This window comes from Polistes dominula, unplaced genomic scaffold, assembly GCF_049000335.1.
Source record: "Polistes dominula isolate Pdom_NZ unplaced genomic scaffold, Pdom_raw_medaka contig_31, whole genome shotgun sequence".
In the NCBI taxonomy this organism is placed as follows: domain Eukaryota; kingdom Metazoa; phylum Arthropoda; class Insecta; order Hymenoptera; family Vespidae; genus Polistes; species Polistes dominula.
Window position 1 is genome coordinate 4,221,742 of NW_028300925.1, and position 23,991 is coordinate 4,245,732.

Genomic DNA, 23,991 nt, shown 5'->3' on the forward strand with positions numbered 1-23,991 from the left:
CTAAATTTTGCCCTAACCCTAATACTTGGAGCTATGACACTACTTTCCCCCACTACTTCAAAGATATATATACATATATAAAAAAGGGATGACGTATCGATCAAAAATAAATCCAATAGTTTCTCTGATCAAGAATGAAATGTTCACTTATCTTGGCATTCACAAAATTCTGATGACACATGAAAACACTCAACGTGAGATTTGAATTGCATCCAATTTGTTTACGTGTAGTAGATACACTTAAAGTAAATATATACGTATAGACAAATAGTAGACATTGCTATTCATTTCAAAGGAGTAATTTATGATATAAATTTATGAGATAGATTTTCTATCCTATAAACGTAAAATTGAATACAATTTTCTTTGAAAATGATGATTGTATAATGATCGACGAAGATTTATATAATTATAAAAGGAAAATAACAAAACTGCGAAGAAATGATCTATCTTTCGTATTAATCATGACTAATAGATAAAACATAATTATCTATTGTTATTGTTGACAAATTTTAACTTTTATATATATATACGTAATATGATTAGCTAACATTACATAGTTTATTTGTTGATATATAAATGGTATAATCAGGAAACATTTGTTTGTAACGCTTATCTAACATATTTTCCACTAGCTGACTCGCATATGTTTTTATTTGATCTTATCGCTTAAATTATTTAATTGAACGTTGTTAAAATAATAAATTATTTTGATATGAAAATGAATTTCTAATTTTATTGTATAAGAACATTATAATATGATAATATTACAATATTATTACATTGTATCATATTGTTTATTACAATATTATTATATTAATACTGGTTTGATTAAATTTTTAATATAGGATAAATAAAAAGTTCTTAGACTTGTAGTTTACTATTTGAAAAAAATTTCTAAAAAGAATGTATATAATTAATTGCTTAAATAATTAAGGAACGCTTTTAAGCTATTTGTTAATTATTGAGAGATTCTAAAAATAAATAAATCGTAGAATATAATTCTTATTTTAATTTAAAAACAATATATACTATATTATCATATAGATTTGTATTAATTTTATAAATAACTATTAGTAGTTATCTAACATAAGTCCACGTTTTTGTTTTCGTCTGAGTTTGAAGTTCAAACGGTTAGACGATTTTACACGCAGAAAGAGAAGAACAGAGAGACACAGTTTATTTTTATGTGTTTTTCGTATATAATAGGTAACATACATACGTAGTTTCTTACAAATGAACTTGACTCGAACAGAACATATTTGGCTTTTAGTCTTAACGATTACACAACCTCTCTAATTTAATTTTAAGCAAGACGTATTTCGAATATAAAGGAATAGGTAACGCAAACAGATGCAATTTTAGTTGTGCATAATGTATAAACATGTCCCCAGTAGCACAAAATATTGAAAAATATCGAATAAGATATTAAATTTCTTTTTAATATTAAATACACATGTATTCAATAATTTTCAATATTTTGTGCTACTAGGGATGTAACGTAGAAAGGATGAATTAAACGTTCTTAGTAATAAAATGTTATTCCAAAATTTATTGGAGTATTCATCTTTGAGTCTTTTTATCGTCATTTTTGTTCATATTATAAAACTACAATTCCAACTTATACAATCGTAAGCCTAATTTGCATCTATAAAGAGCAGTAATTGATTTTAACGATCGCATAGGAAATATTGTTTGATCTTTTCTATATATAGAAACTTGTGTACAAATTTGGTATACGAAAAGAAAACACATCATTTTAACGTAACGATAGGAAATGAAAGTTTCATCGACTTTATTACTAACAAACTTGTCTTAAATAGAATCGCTTTGGTACACCATCGAGAAATAGATCCGAACTTGTGACCTTCTCCGCTAAAAACCAGGCCACACATGTGGGAACACTTAATGACGAACAATAGTACATTGAAATAACAAACGCGCTCGTTATAATTAACCTAATCTTCCTCGTTCATTGTTTTAATCGATCGAACATTTAGTTTTTCACTATGTTCCACAATTTTATTTTAACGCGTGCTTCTTTCCTCTTATATTTTTTCATTTTTCAAAATAACCTAAACACTAATAAACCTTAAAATTTAAACCCATGTATAATCGATACACAAAGCTAAATATAAATAGCCATCATAATTCGTGGAAAACATTAACGCCTCCTCAATTATTTGGACCGAACCAAATTATAGGTATAACGAATGATTCTGAAAACGAGTGATCACTCTAAAGAAAATACAAGATGGGTCAGTAATTCTTAAAAACTTTTAGTCTTTTACAATTAGAAAATAAAGAATTAATCTTAAAAATAAGAGTGAACGTAATTTTTTGTTTTAAATCACTCAAAAGCTTTTGTAATTTTTCGTAGAATAAACATTTTTGACCTACACTTTAAAAACGTATTGTTGGATATGCAAGCATATATATGTATATGTTATAGGTAATGTATTACTGCGAGAATTGTATGGAATGTCCGATCATTTTACAGAATGCCAGCGGGAAAATTTTTTAAATTTCATAGTTTGTTTCACTTACAATTGTTTCAAATCTCCCTTTACCCCCTTCACTCGTGTTTTGAACACACACCACAGAATCGTATTTTATAGATTGACCGAAGCCCTCAGGGCGTTCTATAAAATGATCAGACAAACTATGAAAAACATGCCCATTAAACACATTGCCCGATTTACATAAGAATTTTATAGAATATACCTGCAAAATACACATTGGCCGTAACATATGCACAGGTGTATATATAGATAGCGGTGAATCGAGTTCGATCGTAACGTGTAACATATATATTTATTCAGGTACCTATCTCTAGGTATACGAATTTAGGAGGCGTGTCGTGCGAATTTGCCGAGAGAAATGCGGCAATTCTCGAGTAAGATGCGCGTGAGTTTGCCAAAAACGTGATGCCGTTGATATGACGATAGTATATGTATGGCCCTGAGTTTAGTATAGTGTCAGTCAGTTGGCGTCGTACTTACGACGGTCATGAGTTCGTTACTCGAGCATTGACTTTGACCGGTTTACAAAAGAACATATCTATTTATTCATTTTGATTTATTTACTTTTTTATATTCATTTTATTACAAATTTTTATGAAATTTCTAATAACATTTGAATTTGAGAACAAGAATGAATCAATCAGATCGTTAAATATTCAATCATATGGCTCTAAGGATTTATCAGATTCAAGGTAAGTTAGGAAAACAAACATTGCATAGTAATAGTTAATTGTAAACACAAAACCAATGACAATCGCTCGATCGGTCGTTTGTAATGTAATTTGTTCGTTTGTAACTCGTTCACGTAATACAGGTAATAATAGGAAAGAGACGTGATGATATACCTATAACGGGTTATAAGCTGATCTAACGTAAATATAGAGTTTTAAACGAATTAACGGTGGTAGTTGTTTTCTTCAATGTCGGAAACGAAGATCTATGACTTTCTAATTCTCAAAACCAGACTTTCCGTGGTAAAGTACAAATAACCCTCCTATAACACGGCAGAAAGGTTCCTAGAAAATGCCGTGTTGTGTGAAACCATGTTGTATGTATGAGAACCAGAGCCATGAGCCAAAAATTTGTTTTCAGGCCATAGAGATGAAAAGAAATACTTTCCGCAATACTGTATCTTTAAGACGGCAAGCCTCGCCGCGGTTGTAGAAGTACAGTGTTGTACAAAGGTTTTTTGAAAGGAAACCGTGTTATAGGATGCCGCGTTGTAGGAGGGCTACCTGTATATTCATTCAATGGGAGGACATCCCATAGGAAGTTACATGTTTAGAGATGTTGATTTTTCTGATAACAATAATTACTTTCCCATTTCCCGCTTAAACGATCGTACTTGTTGTTTATTTTTCTCCTTCTTTTATTGTCTTTTGTTTTTTATCGTATGAGTTTCTATTGGAACATGGGAAAAATAATAAACGAAAGCCCTAGTATATTATAATAGATACGTGATGATCGAACGTGAAGTATAGTTAGTTGGTAGTGCGCGTACATTGACCTGGGAAGTTGGTTTAATGGTATCACAGGCGTTCGCAAATCGTTTCAGAGAACGAGTTGGGAACGCAGTTACGTCGTGGGGGTTCTCTGAGGATCCCACGAAATACAAGAACGGAGGATGGAAGGACGTTAGTTGTTGATAGTGATCATTCGTTGAAAGTACCCCGTGACAAAAGATTGTCCTCTTCTTCGCTATCAAATAAGTCTTCATCATCTCTGGAAGTTAGTGGAAGAAATGAGGGATGTGAGAGACCGGTACGACCCGCCAGGCGTTCAGCTTCCGCATTGGACCAACCAGCACCCGAATATCTTGCTCGAAGTCTTCTTCAATTAGGATGTCCTGTTATCTCTATACCTACGTAAGTCTATTCATTTTTGTCATTGTGAATACATTTATCGAAAAAGTAATATTAGTACAAGGTATATTAAACATTTTGTCAAATCACTTAGAAATCCATTCTTAGTATTATATTATTATATATTAGTAGCGATCAAGTAATTATTATACTACCATTTTAATCGTGATACGTGACCTTCTATTTTCATCTTGATTTTATTATATATTCTATATTCATACCGATATGCATATATCGATTTTATTTTATTTTTATAACAAGTCATTTGCGTGAAATATTGAATATAACGAATAAATGAAGTTTTTAAAAGTTAATAAGTGTGCCTATGTAAATTTATATGGAAAGTATGGAGTGTATTTATTATCGAAGTTTTCTGCGAGGTCTCCGCTGAGCAAATAGGAAAAGAGGGAGTGGAAAAGAGAGAGATGATACGCGCTGCAATCACGCTTGCGACAGATTTCAAAGGTTCGTTGAGAAGCAAGCGTCAGTACACGTACGAGAGTACGTACGTACGGTCGGTTCCTTAACGAGGAAGTTGTTTTAACGTTGCACTATTTCATTTATCATTAAATTTAGGTTCGCTTATCTCGTCTTATCATCTCCTTGTCGTATATAATAACTATATTATAATGTTATTTTTTCTTATTTATCTCTCTCTCTCTCTCTCTCTCTCTTTCTCTCCTTCTCTCGTTTTATTCCATCGAGAAAACGTTACAGTGATTAAAATATCATTTTGTTTGGAAAAATAAAAAAAAAAAACGAAATAAATAGATAACAGGATCAAACGATCATTCGTGATTGACAGAATTAGTTCCAAATTCGGTTTGGAAATCTTCCAATACCTTGTTAGATTCTTTTGGCAACTTTAGTCTGATTTATGGGTCTAATAAAAGTATTCCCACGTGTGGATGTGTATATGTGTCTGTGCATGTTTCGATGGTAACGCACAATTGATTTATTTTTTTTTTTATATAAAATAGTTTTATATACGAAATTCTAATGTATCCAATGGAAGGAGGAAAAATTGTTACCGCATTATCCGTCATAAGCTTGTTCCTTGACAAAGGAATTCTAATCGATTTAAATCATACGTATATGTTGCGCTGATACAAAAGCTAGGTAAATCGAATTAATCATTACTCATAAAACACAATGTTTCGATAATATCGATTTATAAAAAAATAAAATACGATTTCTTATCGGCATAAGGTTTCCATAACTATGATTTATTCGACGAAATCTGTTTTGTAATGTTTGTGAACCTTTTAAACAGGAAACCAACCTGATAGTAGAAAATCGTGTATAACGATCGAATGAGAACGATGGTGCGTTGTCGATCAGCTGATCGCTCGAAGGAGATCGTGTTAAGCCTGTCTTTCGAGTATCAAGCTACCATGAAACAAGATTATAATCAACCTTTTCTAATACACATAATATTTACACTTACTTGTTAACGGTTTCGAATATTAAATCGTATTTTATTTTGACAACGTCCATTTTTGTTTTATTTCGTTTTAACATCTTTCGAAAGATTACCTTTGAGTTTGCGCAATGAATTTCAGCGCAGTCGTAGTGCAATAGAATCCATTCGGAGTTTCCACGTGAATTTGATCAAACACAAAGGTAGATATAGAAATAGAAATAAATAGATATGAAGAATAACAAGAGAAATAGAAATAAAGAATTAACTTGTCTTTCTTTTAATGATCATTGTTCAATAATTTTATTTCTACCTGGAAAGATATATTGTTATACTTATTTTTTCTAGAGGATATATAATATAGGAAGCACGATGCTCTGATATTCGGTCAATAGGTGACTCTCTGAGCGCAGACGCAGCAAATAGACAGAGAGAAAGAGACCCAGGGAGAGAAAGAGTGAGAGAGAGAGAGAGAGAGACAAGTGTGAGTGTGAATGTGAGTGGTTCGTTCGTACTTACGTACTTGTACGTACGTATGTAAGTACGTCGTCGTCGTCCTCGTCGTCGTCGTCGTCGTCAACGTCAACGTCGTCAACGTCGTCGTCTTCGTTGTTGTCATATCCGTGGTTCGTTCGAAGGTAAAACGAGCGAGGGTTTCCATACGAGAGCATAGACACTGCTGTCGTTGCTGCTGCCGCTTCTGCAGACACGCATACCGCAATATTGCCGCATAATTTTTGTTTCAAGCAAGAGAGAAAAAGAGAAAGAAAGAGATCAAAAAAAAAAGGAGAGAAAGAGAGGAGAGAGAGATTGCATCGTTAGGCTTCGTCGAAAAAACGTGAGCTGAATCTACCCGAAGCTGCAACGACCTTTCATTCTTTTTCATCATCATCTTTATTTCCTCTATCTCGTAACTTGTCTTTCCTATAGATAACACAGAGAAAGAGAGAGAGAGATCAAGGACAATTTCATGTAGACTTCCTGTGATTATTCTCATCATTTTTAATCCTTCTTATAATTATTCATCATCATCATCGTCGTCGTTGTCGTCGTCGTCGTCGTCGTCGTCGTCGTTGTGAAAAAGTGACAGATAGGAAGATTAAAGAGAAATTGAATGAGATAATGTAAAAGAAAGAGGTGTTAGAGAAGATTATTCTAACTGTTTCAGTACGAAGATATATACATATATCATAGTGTACGAACGACACAGGAAATAATAGTTGATATCGTTTGGATTTGGCGATCGTGTGACGAAAGTGATCTGCAACGCAGGACAGTGGCGCCCCTTTATTGGACCGCCAGCTACGACAACGAACATCGCAGGTGTGATTTAAAACAAAAAATAAAAAAATAAAATAATGTGTGTGTGTGTGTGTGTGTCTTGTGTAGTATTTGTATAGCAGGTAGAAATAGGTTCAAGTGTCTTTCTTATATAATATTGTTTATCTGTTTTTAAAATCATTTGGATATTATCTATTCTTTCAATCAATTATATTTCATTTGATCATTCACGATTAAAATGTTTACAAGAGATTAGGGATAAAAGAGGGGGGAAGAAAAAAATAACTGAGGGTAAATAACTCATTATCGTATTTTATGTCTTTTTTTTTTTTTTTTTGTCGACGAATAAATAAATTACTTGTGTGTTGAACTATTCGTATAAAAAAAAAAGAAAAGAAAAACAGCTGATTGTGACATCTGTCAGCTTGACTATCGCCATTTTGCTTTTCCTCTATCTATATAAAAGAGAGAAACGAGAGAAAGGGAAGCATCGAAGCGACAGAAGGAAGGCGTCTTTACGCTCGTGCAACCGGATGACTCGTTCGTAAAGCGCGCTCAGCTGTATGCTAGCGATTTTAAATACATCGACTTAAATACCTGATGCGCTCGCGTGTTTAACCGATTACCTTTGACCGATCAACTCTTCTCTTTCTCTCTTAAACACGTTTCTTCAAAGTGCATTACTTACATTTCTTTTGTTTTCTCATGTAATATAGAGTTAGCCAAAACTTTAAAGGCTCGTAGTTTGGCAATCTGTGAAGTAGAATCCTTCAAAAAGAAGTCATTCACATTTTTCGAATTTATACTTTGTAATACTTTTAGCCAAACCTGTATAAATATTATTTAATATTAATTTTATTCAATGAAATCTTCCGTGTTTGATCTCGTTCGAAATTTAATAGTTCGATTTGATCAATTTCCCCATTGTACAATGGGTAAGATAATTATAATTTTACCTTCTTCTCTTCTTCTTCTGCTTCTTTCTTTTTTTTTTATCAACATTCACTTTTATCTTTATCAAATTAATGACGTTTACGTTTTATCCTTGTGAAATAAATATAGAATATCGAACGATGGCGAGAGTAACTGGATCAATGAAAGTTTCAATTTTAGAGATGGTGAATTTTAAATGATGACATTTCAATTTTTATTTGTAATGATAATATTGGAAAAGAAAAAAAAAAAAAAGAAGAAATGGATTTGATCTTTTTGTTCGCAGACCTCGTGGCGGCGTTGGATCGGAGCAACCGCAAAGTAGCGACAGCGATGATTCTACCGCGACGCACAGCCAAAATCAGGGTCAAGGTTACGGGCATGGACATTCTCATGGACAATTCGACTCTTATACCGTGCCCAAAGTCCAAGTGTCGGGACCACCGAACCCTTCTGAATCCTCCTCCGTCATCAATGGGTAAGTTTCATGCTATTTTTGTTTCTCACACACACATACACACACACACACACACTCGTGCATGTTATATCAATTTGTATTATCTCTCAATATTTTTAGATATTCTTAATCTAATTCTAAGATTAAAGTTACTTCGTTCTATCAGATAATTCGTTTCTTTTCGTGTCAAGGTCGACAGAAATTCTTATCATTTTCTATTATGTTAACAATTTACGATCGATTGATCCAATAATGTAACTAGATTATAACAAAATAGAAGATTTAGCCGAAAATCTAGGTGACTTAAATTTGAAAGGATTAATGCTTGCCGACGAAGGAAGTAGGAAGATAAACTTTCTTGGCTCGAGAAAAAGCATGGCTAATTTATTGAGACACGACGTCGATTAGTGTCTCACTCTCTTTCTCTTTCTATCTCTTCTTCTCTATTTTGAATTAAAACAGATTCTTGGGACTACGACAATTGGCTGACTGAGAGATTAGTTTCGACTTACAAATATACTCTTGAAGTTTCTAAAGTATTTTTTTTTTTTTTGTAAATTCTATCGACGAATCGTCAAAGAAGTAGGTGGTCAAGGTAGGGGAAAAGGAAGGAAAAACATTCGTTCGTTTGACACGTGAGAACCGATAAAGATATTTCTACGCATTTCTTATCGTTCTCCTCCAATAAATTGATTATTTTACTTTAGAACGTTGTTGTACGCGTTTCGTGCAATTTTTTTCCTTTTTATTTATTTTTTTTATTTTTTTTGTTATTCTTTAGAATCCGCTATAATCGGAAGTTTACAAGTGAGAAAGAGAGAGAGAGAGAGACACATAGAAGGATAAGGGAGAAGATAATAAAAAAAAAAAAATAAAGCCTTGGTTATTCAAATATTTTAATAATGTCATAGATCATTTATGAGTTTATTAGGACCGATGATTTCAGTGAAAATCATGTTAGAAATAACGAGTTCAACAAAATATCCATCATCTGGCGAACAGCTGGTCGTTGATAATAAGCTTGCGTCTTCAAAGTTAGTTCGTGTGACACGTTATTTCAAGACTAGTTTTTATAAAAATTATGATATCATTTTTGGTTACGTTAAACAAAAGGATTCTGTAATATCCTGCGTTTATCATCGTGAAAATGGTCAACGCGTAGATCATGATGTAGATCTATCATGGAAAAATCTTTGGTAAGTTTTTCCTTCTTTTGTTTCTTTCGATAGATCAAATCGTGACTTACATATCGAATGTTTTATTGCGCTTATCTTATTGCGTCAGTTATCTAACAATAAGCATTTTCTTCGTTATCAAATTAATTATAACCCTTTAAAATGTTTTACTCTGTCTTATTGTCGTGTTACGTCGATGTAAATAATTAAATTCCATGATATTTCAAAAAGAAATCTCATTTGAAAGTAATAGAGGTCAAATAAGAAATATCATAAAAATACAAATTTGTATATCATTAACTACTTTGAAAAGTCTATAAAAATTCTCATATCTTTTCTATACACGTCTGATATTCTTCCACTTTTGAAATTGCATAGGATATCTATAAATTTCATTATGTTTATAAATGACTATATTAGTTTTTGTACTTTTTTGTTTTTTTTGTTTTTTAATTAAACATACACGAAGAAAAATATACTTTAATATATTTAACTCTCAGTTTTGTATTTTACGATAACATTCTTTTTTTTTGACCCATATTGTCTTCATTTGTATAAAAAAAAAATATATATATATATATTTAATTAGTAGAATTTTTATGATTTAGTATTATAAGAAAATAAAATGATAACGCGCATACATTTTTGAATAGGTTAAATCAAATTGTTTTCAATTCAATTCAATTCAATTCGTACGATATATTTTCTACCTTAAAAAAGAATACGAATTTTCTCTACTGGTCAGTCTAGTGATTATTTTTAGATCAATTTCAAGGAGCATCTGCGTACAATAATCCGATAGCAATCTTGTAGGAATTTCTACTTTGAGATATCGTTTATTTTTCGAACACATTGTAAGTAAGAACGCATATACACATACATATATATGTATGTATTATAGATATACGAAAGAAACAAAGTTTGCAGATTTCTTTTCTTTTCTTTTTTTACAATATAAAGATAATACATTTGTTTTATGATCAAATGCTTAGTCATAGGTGTTTTGTTAATTATCTTTGATTCATATCAATAACGTTTTTCGATTCGAAACAATAAAGATTATATTAAAAGATTGTTTGATTCGTTTTAATACATTCGATGAAACATGAAATAGTATTCTTTAATTAATATAATTAGTCTTTATATGAATATACATTCATTGTTTTTTACGTAAAATAATTTAACGTTTTAATTCCAAACATTCAAATAAAAGTATATTTTAATAAATTATTTTTTTAGTTAGTCAAACGTTATTGTGGTTGAAGATAGAACTATCAACGTTAGTTTCCAAAAATAATTACAAGTATTACATATGCATATGGTTTTTTCCTTTCTAACTTTTTGATGGGAGGCAAAAAATTTGAAATGGTTAAATGGTTTTAATTAATTTGTTAACATCTACTTAACATACAATTAAAAAAAATTTATGATTAATTATTATTTATTTATTAAAAATTATATGCTGATTGATTATTAAAGAAATGAGAAAAACAAAAGAAATAAATAAATAATTGTATGAATAGTAAAATTGCATAGTTCATTCATAGTTTCTTTTTATTCTTCTTTCATTATGTAATGAACTTTGTTAGGTTTCGTAGAAAATCTTGATGCATGTGTCACGTTTACTAGAACCGTGCAAAAATTAACTGGGACATTCGTATCGTTATAGGATTTTCCTTTTCTGTTTCTCATCGCTTTCTTTCTTTCTTTCTTTCTTTCTCGTTAACTTTGCCCATGAACAATAATGTTTTAAGGTTTCCAAAGGTATAAGCTTTTGATATTAAGGTTAATCCCTTTGATCTAGTTTTACTCATACTTCTCTTGTATTCGATGAAATTTTCTATACTTGTAAGATGATGGTCGATTAGTGTCCTTCATTAAATGGATTTAATGAACCTTTTGAAAAATTGTTTATTCTTTATTTAAATTTAAAACATACATTCCATCACTTAATTATTTACATTTTTAATACAATTTATATTTAATATTCTAATTTATTTTGTAGTTAATCAGTCAAAGATTCTTAAATGGGTCATAGGTTCCTCATTGATAAGTATACATGATTTAAAGATCTAAAACGTCTCGAAAGAAAAAAAATGCTTCAAACGTTTTTTTATAAACAATACGATATATCTCTTAAGAAACTCGAGAAAAATAAATGAATAAATATATGTTACTTGTTTGGCAACATCGATAAGATAATACTGTTTTATACTCGTTACAACATTCAATGTTGACATTCTTCAATCGATGTCTCTCTCGTTGAAATATTCTTACGTAAATACTATGAAAAATATCAATTTGGTAGATTCAATATTATCTTTTTTAGAGTATATAAAACATGGAAATAAAAAAAATGAAATAACAATGGTATCACAAATGTATATGACACTTGTATTACTTATTTGTTTGTAATATTTTTATTTACATTTTTATTTCTTTTAAATAGCTCATAAGCGTATTTGCAATAATTTTAACTTGACAAAATTTAAAAAAAAAAAAAAAAAAGAAAATCAACAGAGTACAATAATAAGGAGAGAATTTCTAAGAAGATTTCATATCAAGATGTTTATTTTCTTGACATAACTCGTGCATACTGGCGAATAAGGAATTTTTATCTCTAATAATTTACGATTGTTGGAGTCAAAATGGAGTCAACATGACTGAGTAAACGTATATCAATAATTATCACGAAGAAAGAGAAACATGAATGGATTCTTTTTTTTCTTTTCCTTCTTCTTCGTATTTGCTATTAATATCATTACGTAGAGAATTTTCCTTTGAGCGTCGTCGTCGTCGTCCTCGTTGTGGTGGTCGTAGTCGTTCGTGTTGGTATACGTCTTGAAATTTTACGACATCCTGAGTCGGAAACAAACTATAGTTATAAACTTCAAAGCTCATCCAATATTATCGAGAAAGAGAGAGCAAGGGATATGCAATGATATTTATATATTATATTGATCACGTAAGGAAATTGAAATAAAAACAAAATGATACGCGAAAAATATACAAAATATTGGGTCTGCAACTAAGTGATTGCGGATTTTGTCGATAGATGGCTTTTTAACACTAGATATACCACCATTTTCAGTATACCTATTTCTACCACATCAATCAAAATGACTGGTGTATAAAAAAAAATGCTTTTTGAGGCTTCCAGTTTTTATTTACTCTTAAAAAATAACCAAAAAATGTTTAACAATAATAATTTTAATAGATAAATGGATTTATAGACATTTTTTAAATAACAAAACGCTTAATTATTTACAGAAATCAAATGTTACATGAAGTAGAAATTTTGAATTAAACTGGCCGATCAGTCAAAATGACTGGTCTGGTATATCTAGTGTTAAAATCAGCAATGACTTAGTTACCAAACCAATATTATAAATGAATTGTGCTAATTCGATTCATACGTTTGATCTATTATTTATTTGATGAGATAAATTGTATATAATTATGTTAGATTATTGAAAACAAAAAAAAAACAAAAAAGAATCGGTATGGAGATTTTTTATTCTGAGAAATCTAATCAATGCGAAACACGATAGGAAGCCAATCTTGCCTGACGTAAATCTTCTAATACGAGTTTCAAACGAGGCTTCCATAGGATCGCTTTATCTGTCGGATTAATTGCTATTACATATCTCGTACTCATGCCATTTTTTTTTACGATTCTACGCAATAAGATGATCTTTTGAATTTACACATTATTACATGATATATTTATACATATAACCTACATATACATAGTTTGGAAAAAGATCGATTTATTTTTAAAAATCATTTACAACCATTTTTTGAATCGTCATGTATATTTTATTCAATAGCATAAATGTGTATTCTGTTTGAGAAGACGTACCAACCATCCTTATAAATAATAGATAAATGTAACCGTGCGTGATTGTGCTACATGATTATTTCAGGTCATAGTACACGTTCTTCTTATAATAATTATTGGTGCTGCAACATTACTCTTTCGATAAAAATTATTACTGTATGAAGATTTTTGTTCTATTTATCTCTGCACATATATATATATATATATATATATATATATATGTATTCAGTCAAGTTGATAATAACTAACGTTATTATAACAAAAATATTAATCTTTGATGTGATATTTTTAAAAGATATTTAATATCGATATATTTGTCGCTTGGTTGATGTAAAACTAAAATATCTTTCTCGTATGATAAGAAGATTTTTTTCTTAATTTCTTATCGAAGAAAACACAACTGACGCAAAGATATAGCGTAAACTACAATGAGATCGACGTTTCATTTTTTTTTCCTTTTAATTATAAGTCTTATAAACGTTTACACAACTCTCGAACGTTAAAAACAGGTACAATCATTTCAACGTTTCAATTAAAATTTCTCAACAAAAAAATACAATACTTACATATATATATAAATATAAATATAAATATAAATATAAATAAAAACCAATATTAAACATAGATCTAATATTCCACATTTTTATTCTACAATTCTCATATAAATCCAATATTTAAAATGATTCTGTGGATATCGTCGAACTTCGAAAAGGGCAAGGGCGGCACAAAACCTTTTTTCCTGAGAAAAAAAAAACATTGCACATTTTCATATATGCACCAGCAGGGACAAAAGTGACAGAAAAACGCATGCGTGTCTGATTTTTCCTAGTGAAGAAAAACCGGATAAAAAGAATGAGAGAAAGAAAAAGAATGAAAAGAGAAAAGGATGGAAAGATTGTAGGTGGTAGGGCGGGGAGGGAGGAGGGATATGATATTAGAAATGGTGGGAGAGTGAAACGATGTGGTGGGAGTTAGAAGGAAGACAGTATAGGCGAAAGCAAGAAGAGGAGAAAGGGAAGGTATCGAGCGAGTACCACCGACGGACTCGGCTTGACTCGGCGCGATTTAACGGGAGGACGCGGAGAGGAACGGAGCATAACGTGTGTGGAACGTGTGCGGACCGTGTGCGGGACCGTGTGCGCCACCAAAACGGAACAGAACAGGAACGATACGCGACAGTACGGTTAAAGACATGCTACTATTACCATCGTCGAATCGTCCGTTTCCTGTGTAACTGTTAACTACTTTGTTTATTCTTTATATCTTTTCAAATTTTTCGCTATTTTTTATTTCTATTTTTATATAAACGCATATACCACACAGAACACAGTACACATATGTATATATATTATGTGTATGTATGTTCAAAACAATTTAATGGACAATAGGAAATGTGAAAGATCAGTGAAATGATAATAAGGAACGGAGAGATATTATTATTATTATTATTATTATTAAGATCTTTACTTTGATTTTATTTTCTTTGTTTTGCCGTCTCCTTGCTCGTATATTACGACCGAGCTAGTGCGTGACCGGCATCAGTTAATTTCGGAGGATATTCCTCCCTACGGGGGAAGTTTTAGATCGTTACGTAGCGACCACGGACAACGATCGATCGATACGCTAAGGGCATCGGCCGAAGTCGAGTTATATACATGTGTACGATGTACTTATATACATGCATACTTACTTAGGGTAAGGTCAGACCAAGTTAGAGAAAGAAAAAGAGAAAGACAAAGAGAGGAAAGGAGCAACCAAACCCAAAAAGTGTTTCAAGATTCGTCAGGATAAGGAAGAAAATAGAAGATAATAAAAAGAAGGAAGGAAGGAAAGGAAAGGATCGATCGATCTGGTACACGCGACAACATTTTCCTCGTTACGTATCGACTCGTATTTTTCCCCCTTTTGTCCTGGTCGGCCTGGCAACCACCCTTACCGATGATATACCACGACTGTAAGCGTCGTCGCCATCAACGACGGTAAAGACCAAAAAGACAACGACAACGGACAACGACAACGGCGACTTCGTAGAAAGCAAGCTGTCTTATTCTATTAGGAAACAGAAGATTTCATCATCTCATCTACAATCTTGTGGGAATTCATTTAATTCGACATTTATATTCGAGAAGAGAGTTTTGTATGTGGTGTATTCAGTGCCTTCACCTTATGTGTTCTAATCAATTGGAGAACCTTACGATTGATCATTAACAAATCGATCGATACTAGAGACAAAATATTTTGGCTTAATCAAAGAGACCGAATTAATAATCTTTGTTCACGTTTGTTTTCATTTTTGTTTATTTTTTCTTCTTCTTCTTCTTCTTCTTCTTCTTCTTCGATTCGCGAGATTTCAGAATCATCCAAATCCGTGGAAAGATTTTGGTCCCCCAAAGAAACATTCTATTTTTCCTGAGAAAAAAATAGAAAAGGAAAAGCTCTCGGTATTAACGAGAGTAAGTGAATGGGAGAAGAGACGATTATTGCAACGAAAGAACCTATAATGCTTTGCTTCGTGCAAGGTTTTACGAGCCGGGAGGACTCGAAACTACGACGATCTAAAAGGTAACACATTTCTTTTGGTTTCCTTTAAGATTTACCTTTTTCTTTTGTTTTTCTTTTCTAAACAAATATTAATAAAAGTATTAGGTCTATCGAAAAGATCTATCCGTTTTGACAAACACCGGTTCAATTTTTGGTCTCCAGTGATTAAACATTTTTTTAAAACTGCAACATCCAAATTGTCATCACATTGTAGTAAGAAGTTATAAATAATGATGATAATTATATTATTTAACCCTTTAGAGTGCTATGGACGCATATATGCGTTTGGTAAAAATTACCAGAGTTGTTTATCGACGCATATGCGCGTTTGTTAATATTTATGTAAAATAATGTAATGTTTATATTAATTATATTAAATTATATTATTAGAATCTAGTTAATAATAATTATTATATTATTCCGTTCCTACAAAATATTTTAGTTAAAAGTATTCAGCCCTCAAAGGGTTAATAAATATTAGTCAATTCAAAAGATATAAAAATTGATTACTTTTGTTTTATTCTAAATACTTATTATATTATTATAATTATTACAAGGATGAAATTGATTAAATTTTCGTTAGAATTATCATCATTATTATTATTATTATTCTTATTGGAAATAATGCTCTAGATTTGGTTTTAATTTTGGTACGTTCGTTGATTAAAAAAGACACACGCTCTTCAATGTAAAAAGAAAGAGAGGGAGGGGGAAGAAGAAATGAAGAGGCGCCATAAAGAAGGTCGTAGCCACGTGCTTTATCGCATTGTCGAATAAGAGAGATTCGATGGACGAGACTCGCTTTCAAGAGTACCAAGTTCTTCATGTCCGGTCGCGTGTTTTTCTTATTTGGGTCACAGATTCTAGTTTACATATGTAACTAGTACGACTAGCGTATGTGAACATTCAGAAGAGAGAGAGAGAGAGAGAGAGAGAGAGAGAGAGATCATTACGAACCATCCTCTTATTTTCAATTCTCGCCTTACTTTTTCTCAATTTATGTAAAAGCTAAACTATTCGAGATTATATTTCTTTCTTTTCCATTTTCGTTTTCTTTTCTTTTTTTTTTACTTTTTTGCACGTAAGATCAATCTCTCTTTTATCCTCATTTCAAAATAATAATTATTTATAACAATTTAATGGAACGATGATTAATATGAAAAAAAAAAGAAAAAATAAAGGAAAACCAAATGTTCTATCACTTTCTTCTTTGAGACTTTTCAGAGTTATTTTTCCGTTAGGAATTGTGAAAGAATTTCTAAGGAAAATAATTAGGTAAAATGAAAAAAAAAAAAAAAAAAAAAGAGAATGCTTCTAATGTGTAGAATTTTATTTATTCGAGTCTCAATGTTGTTGTTATTATTATTCAAGACGCGCGTGTGCCAGCAATTTTCTGTGTGTTCTTTTGTCAGTCAATAAACTTGCCCCTGAGCTGACTAATGCTCGAATTTAGGAAGGAATCTAAAAGAAAAATAAATTCTTAAATACAACGTACATATAACAGCTTCTTTAGCAGCTTTTCCATCGATCTATTCTAAAGGAAATGTTCTTAACTTCATTGTATATTTTTAGTTCATATATTTTTCTAATAAACAAATCAAAAATTCTATCTTTTATTTCTCGTTAATCATAAATAATAAAGTTATACGTTGAAAAGTTTTATTTCACGTTGCTTTTTACGTCTATCGATCAATTTGTACGATACGTTGTTAAAGGTAAAACATCAAAGAAAAATTCATTGTCAGCAAAAGTTATTTGATAAATGCATACGTCATGTTTCAATGAGCGAGTCTCTCATTTGAAGTTTTCCATTCTATTCGTGAAACACGCAAAAATAACTATTTATTAAACGTTCTTTTTCTCTATTATTATTCTTTTTATCCTTTAATTAATGTTACGTTAAAAAAGAATTGTAATTTTAGTTTAAGATTGTTATAACGTCATAACAATCACTCTGTTATGTTTTTTTTATCTTTTTTATATTATAAAACACACGTTTTTTTGTTTTTTATTTTTATTATTTTTATTTAGGATTAGTGACATAGATGTTTATTTAAATTTTTATTAACACGAGTTTGTGATTTTCTTTCGCAGGACATGAGTTGAACAGCACTGGTTTAAATCAAATTCCATTTATTGTGTTTGATTCATAATAGAAAAATATAATATTAATCTAAAATTTATAAATAATAACGAAACAACGTTTAGATTATTGAAAATTGTTTAAATATTTCTACAATTATTGGTAATTAATCAAAGGTTTAAAGAAACGTTTTAGAAATAATTCGATCATTTCAATCGTCTTGAAAATATGAGTAACCGTATCCAAAATGTTTTTACTTTTTTTTTTTTCTACGTGACGATTAAACTCTGATCAAGTTTATTAAACAAATTTATTTCTTTATCGTATAAAATCTGTTTGTTTTTTATTTTTTTATTTTTAAAACACGCTCAACAGATCACAACGATTATTTAACAAAGTTGTTTTCTTTTGTAACCTTGCAAAGAGTAGAATAATGGTAAAACACGTTTTTTGTCAAAAATTGATTATATGATTATATGTTTCTTTATTAATAAAAATATTTTTCTAAACTAAAATTAATCGGTGTATCAATTTTTTTCTTCTCGTTTTTCTTCTTTTGACGTATTATTTAAAATGAAACGTCGAGTATATAATTGTAAAATAAATATTAAAATTAAATGATATCTTATATGTACATATCGAGAGTATTAAATCAATAATGACTCTTGCTAAATAAATTTGTGTTTACAATTAAACACAAATTTAATTTTAATTTAAAACAATTAAATATTATTAATAATATATTAATAATAATATATTAATAATATATATTAATATAATAATATATTATTATTAATATACTATATATATTATATTATTATAATATAATAATAATAAATATATTAATTAATACAGTTGTAAAACGCGATCAATAGACAACTAGCGAATCAACGAGCTTTTACTAATATATATTGTATTATATTATATTATATATACATAGTTTTGTTCTAAAATTTAACGGAGAAAGTATTCAACGTGTTAAAAATGATCTCTTTTCAATATCTTTGTAAAGAATTAAGCAGATCATTTTCATAATCATCAGTTAAGTAAATAATTATAATACATCGATGAATCTACATAAATTCTTTCTAGGATTTTTACGTCATTTTTCTCTAAAGAAAGTTATATTGACTCATTGACAGAATATGTAATTGTAAGTTAAGTTTAAGAGGAAGCTTTTTATTTACAAAGCAATTCTGAAACCCACACGGACTTATGGAATTCAACTATGAAGAACCATTGGTAACTCAAACATTGAAATTCTACAAAGATTTCGATCAGAAGTCTTGCAGAACATTTACAATGTCCCTAGATATGTTAAAAATAAAATATTCCACAAATATTTAACTAAATATTTTTACAGTAAAGGAAGAAATTGCTACAACATTCGTTTAGCTAACCATCTAGAAAATAATTTGCTTACAAATTCTAATCTGAAAAGATTCTACTCTTCTAATCTAGAAATAGGATTCAATTTAATTAAATTAATAAAATTTATTATCGGCCCATTAATAAAATTTATTATCGGCCCATTACCGGCAGTTATTATCGGCCCATTACCGGCATTTATTATCGGCCCATTACCGGCATTTATTATCGGCCCATTACCGGCATTTATTATCGGCCCATTACTAAAATTTATTATCGGCCCATTAATAAAATTTATTATCGGCCCATTACCGGCATTTATTATCGGCCCATTACCGGCATTTATTATCGGCCCATTACCGGCATTTATTATCGGCCCATTACCGGCATTTATTATCGGCCCATTACCGGCATTTATTATCGGCCCATTAATGGCATTTATTATCGGCCCATTAATGGCATTTACTATCGGCCCATTACCGGCATTTATTATCGGCCCATTACCGGCATTTATTATCGGCCCATTACCGGCATTTATTATCGGCCCATTACTAAAATTTATTATCGGCCCATTAATAAAATTTATTATCGGCCCATTACCGGCATTTATTATCGGCCCATTACCGGCATTTATTATCGGCCCATTACCGGCATTTATTATCGGCCCATTACCGGCATTTATTATCGGCCCATTACCGGCATTTATTATCGGCCCATTAATGGCATTTATTATCGGCCCATTAATGGCATTTACTATCGGCCCATTACCGGCATTTATTATCGGCCCATTACCGGCATTTATTATCGGCCCATTACCGGCATTTATTATCGGCCCATTACTAAAATTTATTATCGGCCCATTACTAAAATTTTTTATCGGCCCATTACTAAAATTTATTATCGGCCCATTAATAAAATTTATTATCGGCCCATTACTAAAATTTATTATCGGCCCATTAATAAAATTTATTATCGGCCCATTACCGGCATTTATTATCGGCCCATTACCGGCATTTATTATCGGCCCATTAATAAAATTTATTATCGGCCCATTACCGGCATTTATTATCGGCCCATTAATAAAATTTATTATCGGCCCATTACCGGCATTTATTATCGGCCCATTAATAAAATTTATTATCGGCCCATTACCGGCATTTATTTTCGGCCCATTACCGGCATTTATTATCGGCCCATTACCGGCATTTATTATCGGCCCATTACCGGCATTTATTATCGGCCCATTACTAAAATTTATTATCGGCCCATTACTAAAATTTATTATCGGCCCATTAATAAAATTTATTATCGGCCCATTAATAAAATTTATTATCGGCCCATTACCGGCATTTATTATCGGCCCATTACTAAAATTTATTATCGGCCCATTAATAAAATTTATTATCGGCCCATTACCGGCATTTATTATCGGCCCATTAATAAAATTTATTATCGGCCCATTACCGGCATTTATTATCGGCCCTATAATAAAATTTATTATCGGCCCATTACCGGCATTTATTATCGGCCCATTACCGGCATTTATTATCGGCCCATTACCGGCATTTATTATCGGCCCATTAATGGCATTTATTATCGGCCCATTACCGGCATTTATTATCGGCCCATTACCGGCATTTATTATCGGCCCATTACCGGCATTTATTATCGGCCCATTACTAAAATTTATTATCGGCCCATTAATAAAATTTATTATCGGCCCATTACCGGCATTTATTATCGGCCCATTACCGGCATTTATTATCGGCCTATTACCGGCATTTATTATCGGCCCATTACCGGCATTTATTATCGGCCCATTACCGGCATTTATTATCGGCCCATTACCGGCATTTATTATCGGCCCATTACTAATATTTAGTATCGGCCCATTACAAATATTTAGTATCGGCCCATTACAAATATTTAGTATCGGCCCATTACAAATATTTAGTATCGGCCCATTACAAATATTTAGTATCGGCCCATTACAAATATTTAGTATCGGCCCATTACCGGCATTTATTATCGGCCCATTACCGGCATTTATTATCGGCCCATTAATGGCATTTATTATCGGCCCATTACCGGCATTTATTATCGGCCCATTACCGGCATTTATTATCGGCCCATTACCGGCATTTATTATCGGCCCATTACCGGCAGTTATTATCGGCCCATTACCGGCAGTTATTATCGGCCCATTAATGGTAGTTATTATCGGCCCATTAATGGTAGTTGATCATTGGCCGATTAGTGGGCCCAGCAATGGCCACGTATTATTCAAATTATTAGCCCATTAACATCATCATAATTTAATAATCTATATATCATCATTTTCAGACAGTTATATATTTCTCTATGTCTGATCCCCCGAAAAATATACCTTACAATATGAAGGATTATACAGTTTACAATAAAAAAAAACTGCTTGAATAAACATTGAAAGAGAAAGGGATTGAACAAGATAAGAGTCGTCCGTGCGCGCCGAACGCTCAGGAAAGCGATCCGAGGTAGTTACGTTCAGGCACCAAAAATGTAGTTAGAGACATCGTATCTTTTTGAAATTTTAACACAATATTTCTACATATATATACATTCGAAAAATGATAAAAAAAAAAAATAAATTTTTTTAAATTGCAGAGTAGAAGGTCCCCTTAATTGAAATAATTAATGGTATCATATTTTCATTGTAAAATAAAAAATTCTTTTTTTTTCTTTTTTCTTTTTAATTAATCCTCAAAGATTTAATAAAATTTCTTTATCGTATGAAATTTATACGATTCGTGCATGCAGAGTATACATATAAGTTGAATACATTACTGTCCGCTTTTCACTCTACATATATTCACAAGCATACGTTTTTATCGTGCGAAAATACAAGATAAGAGGCATAAGAATATCTACGTTCACAAACATCCAATGAAATACGTAATATTTTCTTCTATATACATAGGTACACACTATAGCACGAGAATCACTTTAAATATTTAACGTAACAAATAAATAAAAAAAAAAAATTTTTTAAAAGTCACGTAAATGGATCGTCTCGTCTGTCGTAAAATTTCATTTAAAGTAATCGTAGAAAAAAAAATGTTGTTCATTTGTAAAGAATAAAAGAAAAATGATAATAAAAATATCTAATAGATAATAAACAAAGCAATTAATAAGAGCGTTTCTTAGAAAGATAAATGAGTTTGAATACTTAGTGGTGGTAAGAAAAGAAAAATGAAAAAAATATAATTTCAATGAGTTTAGAAACGGTTACCATTGGCGAGACGCGTATTTGTCGAGAGAGTACCGATGAACGATTTAATGAGCGACCGTTTGAGGCAGAAGTACCGCTAAACTTGCTCCTACGACGGTCGGGAAGGCCGTCTTTTAGAACGTCGACCTCGCGAGCAGCAAGTCGTGGAAGTCGTGGAAGTCGTGCCAGCTGCCAACAACCCTCCTCCTACCCCACCTCTCCCTCCGTCCGCGCCTTCCTCCCCCTCCCAACTCTTTCCTTAGAGTTTATTCAGCGTACACATACCGTGTTAAAGTATAATACGAACGACGTAACTCCCCTTCTCTTTCTCTTTCTCTTTCTCTTTCTTTTCCACATACAGGGTAGTCCGAAAGTTCTTGAACTATTCCGACAATTCCTATACTCGACTTGGTCGATCGGTTTCAAAAGTTCACGAGCTTTTTTATTTCTGCAAAGTGGACAAAAAGATGGAAGAAGGACTTGTTTTTTTTTCAATGAATTTTTCGAATAGATGTAATAATTTTTTTCAATTGTTATATGAAAAGAACAAAATGTCAGTTTGAAAAATAAAATATTGGGTTGTATGGAAAGTAATTTCATTTTTTTTCTGACACAATAAGAGCATTAGTTGATGCAAATCAGCAAATAACAACACGTGAGATAAATGAGAGGTTAAATTTATCAAATTTAACTGTTTACGCTTACTTGATAGGCCTAAGTTTTAGGTTAGGAAGCAAAAATAGTCTTCATTTTCACACAAAAAAACGAAATTACTTTCCGAACAACCTAATACATATAAATTGTGTAGAAAAATTCTTTTTGTTCACTATGTATATATGTGTACATATATATATGTAAATCTTTCGGTTCTAAAATTCATTGAAATACTAATAAGATGAAATATCGAAGTTTATATCTTGGATAGAATGAAAGCCCGGAAATAGATCGAAATGGTTCCAGTGCCGTTGCTAGACATTCTTAGTACGCTTCTAATTTACTAACATACTATTTTAGTAAAATTGTTGGTTAGTTTAAAACGTTTAGTTACCCGTTTGGTGTTATTTAGCTAAACTAATACCAACGCTTCGTTTAATCCAACATAAATCAAGGACTTGTTGAACTTGTTCATAGTTCGGGTCAGGCGAAGCATTGAAGTTAATTAACGTAACTTTGCGAGTTAAATGTATTATGATGAGTATATGGTATATAGTAAAAATCTACTATGACATATATGAATTTATATATATAATATGTACTCGCT

General features: G+C 31.2%; 1 protein-coding gene and 1 long non-coding RNA gene across 11 annotated transcripts in view; both read left to right on the forward strand.

The window, feature by feature from the left end:
• LOC107073916 (uncharacterized) overlaps nt 1–23,991 on the forward strand; it is a 44,598-nt gene that overhangs the window by 1,334 nt on the left and 19,273 nt on the right. Inside the window, exons 1-3 of one of the 5 annotated variants that reach the window (XM_089171364.1) lie at nt 3,003–3,214; nt 4,058–4,387; nt 8,305–8,496. In XM_089171364.1, coding sequence (XP_089027490.1) covers nt 3,117–3,214; nt 4,058–4,387; nt 8,305–8,496 — 620 coding nt within the window. In that variant the 5' untranslated portion in view covers nt 3,003–3,116. Of the gene's footprint in view, nt 1–3,002; nt 3,215–4,057; nt 4,388–6,972; nt 7,128–8,304; nt 8,497–23,991 lie in introns of those variants that run through there. The other 4 variants (XM_089171363.1, XM_089171365.1, XM_089171366.1 and 1 more) reach the window with 4 other exon arrangements.
• On the forward strand, nt 4,861–6,838 carry LOC149032966 (uncharacterized). Of its 6 annotated transcripts, none has more exons than XR_016176174.1 (3): nt 4,871–4,960; nt 5,947–6,007; nt 6,153–6,838. It is a non-coding gene; the product is annotated as an uncharacterized LOC149032966 (long non-coding RNA). The 6 variants fall into 6 exon arrangements; XR_016176172.1 differs by lacking the exon at nt 4,871–4,960 and adding an exon at nt 4,967–5,503; XR_016176175.1 differs by lacking the exon at nt 4,871–4,960 and adding an exon at nt 4,967–5,323.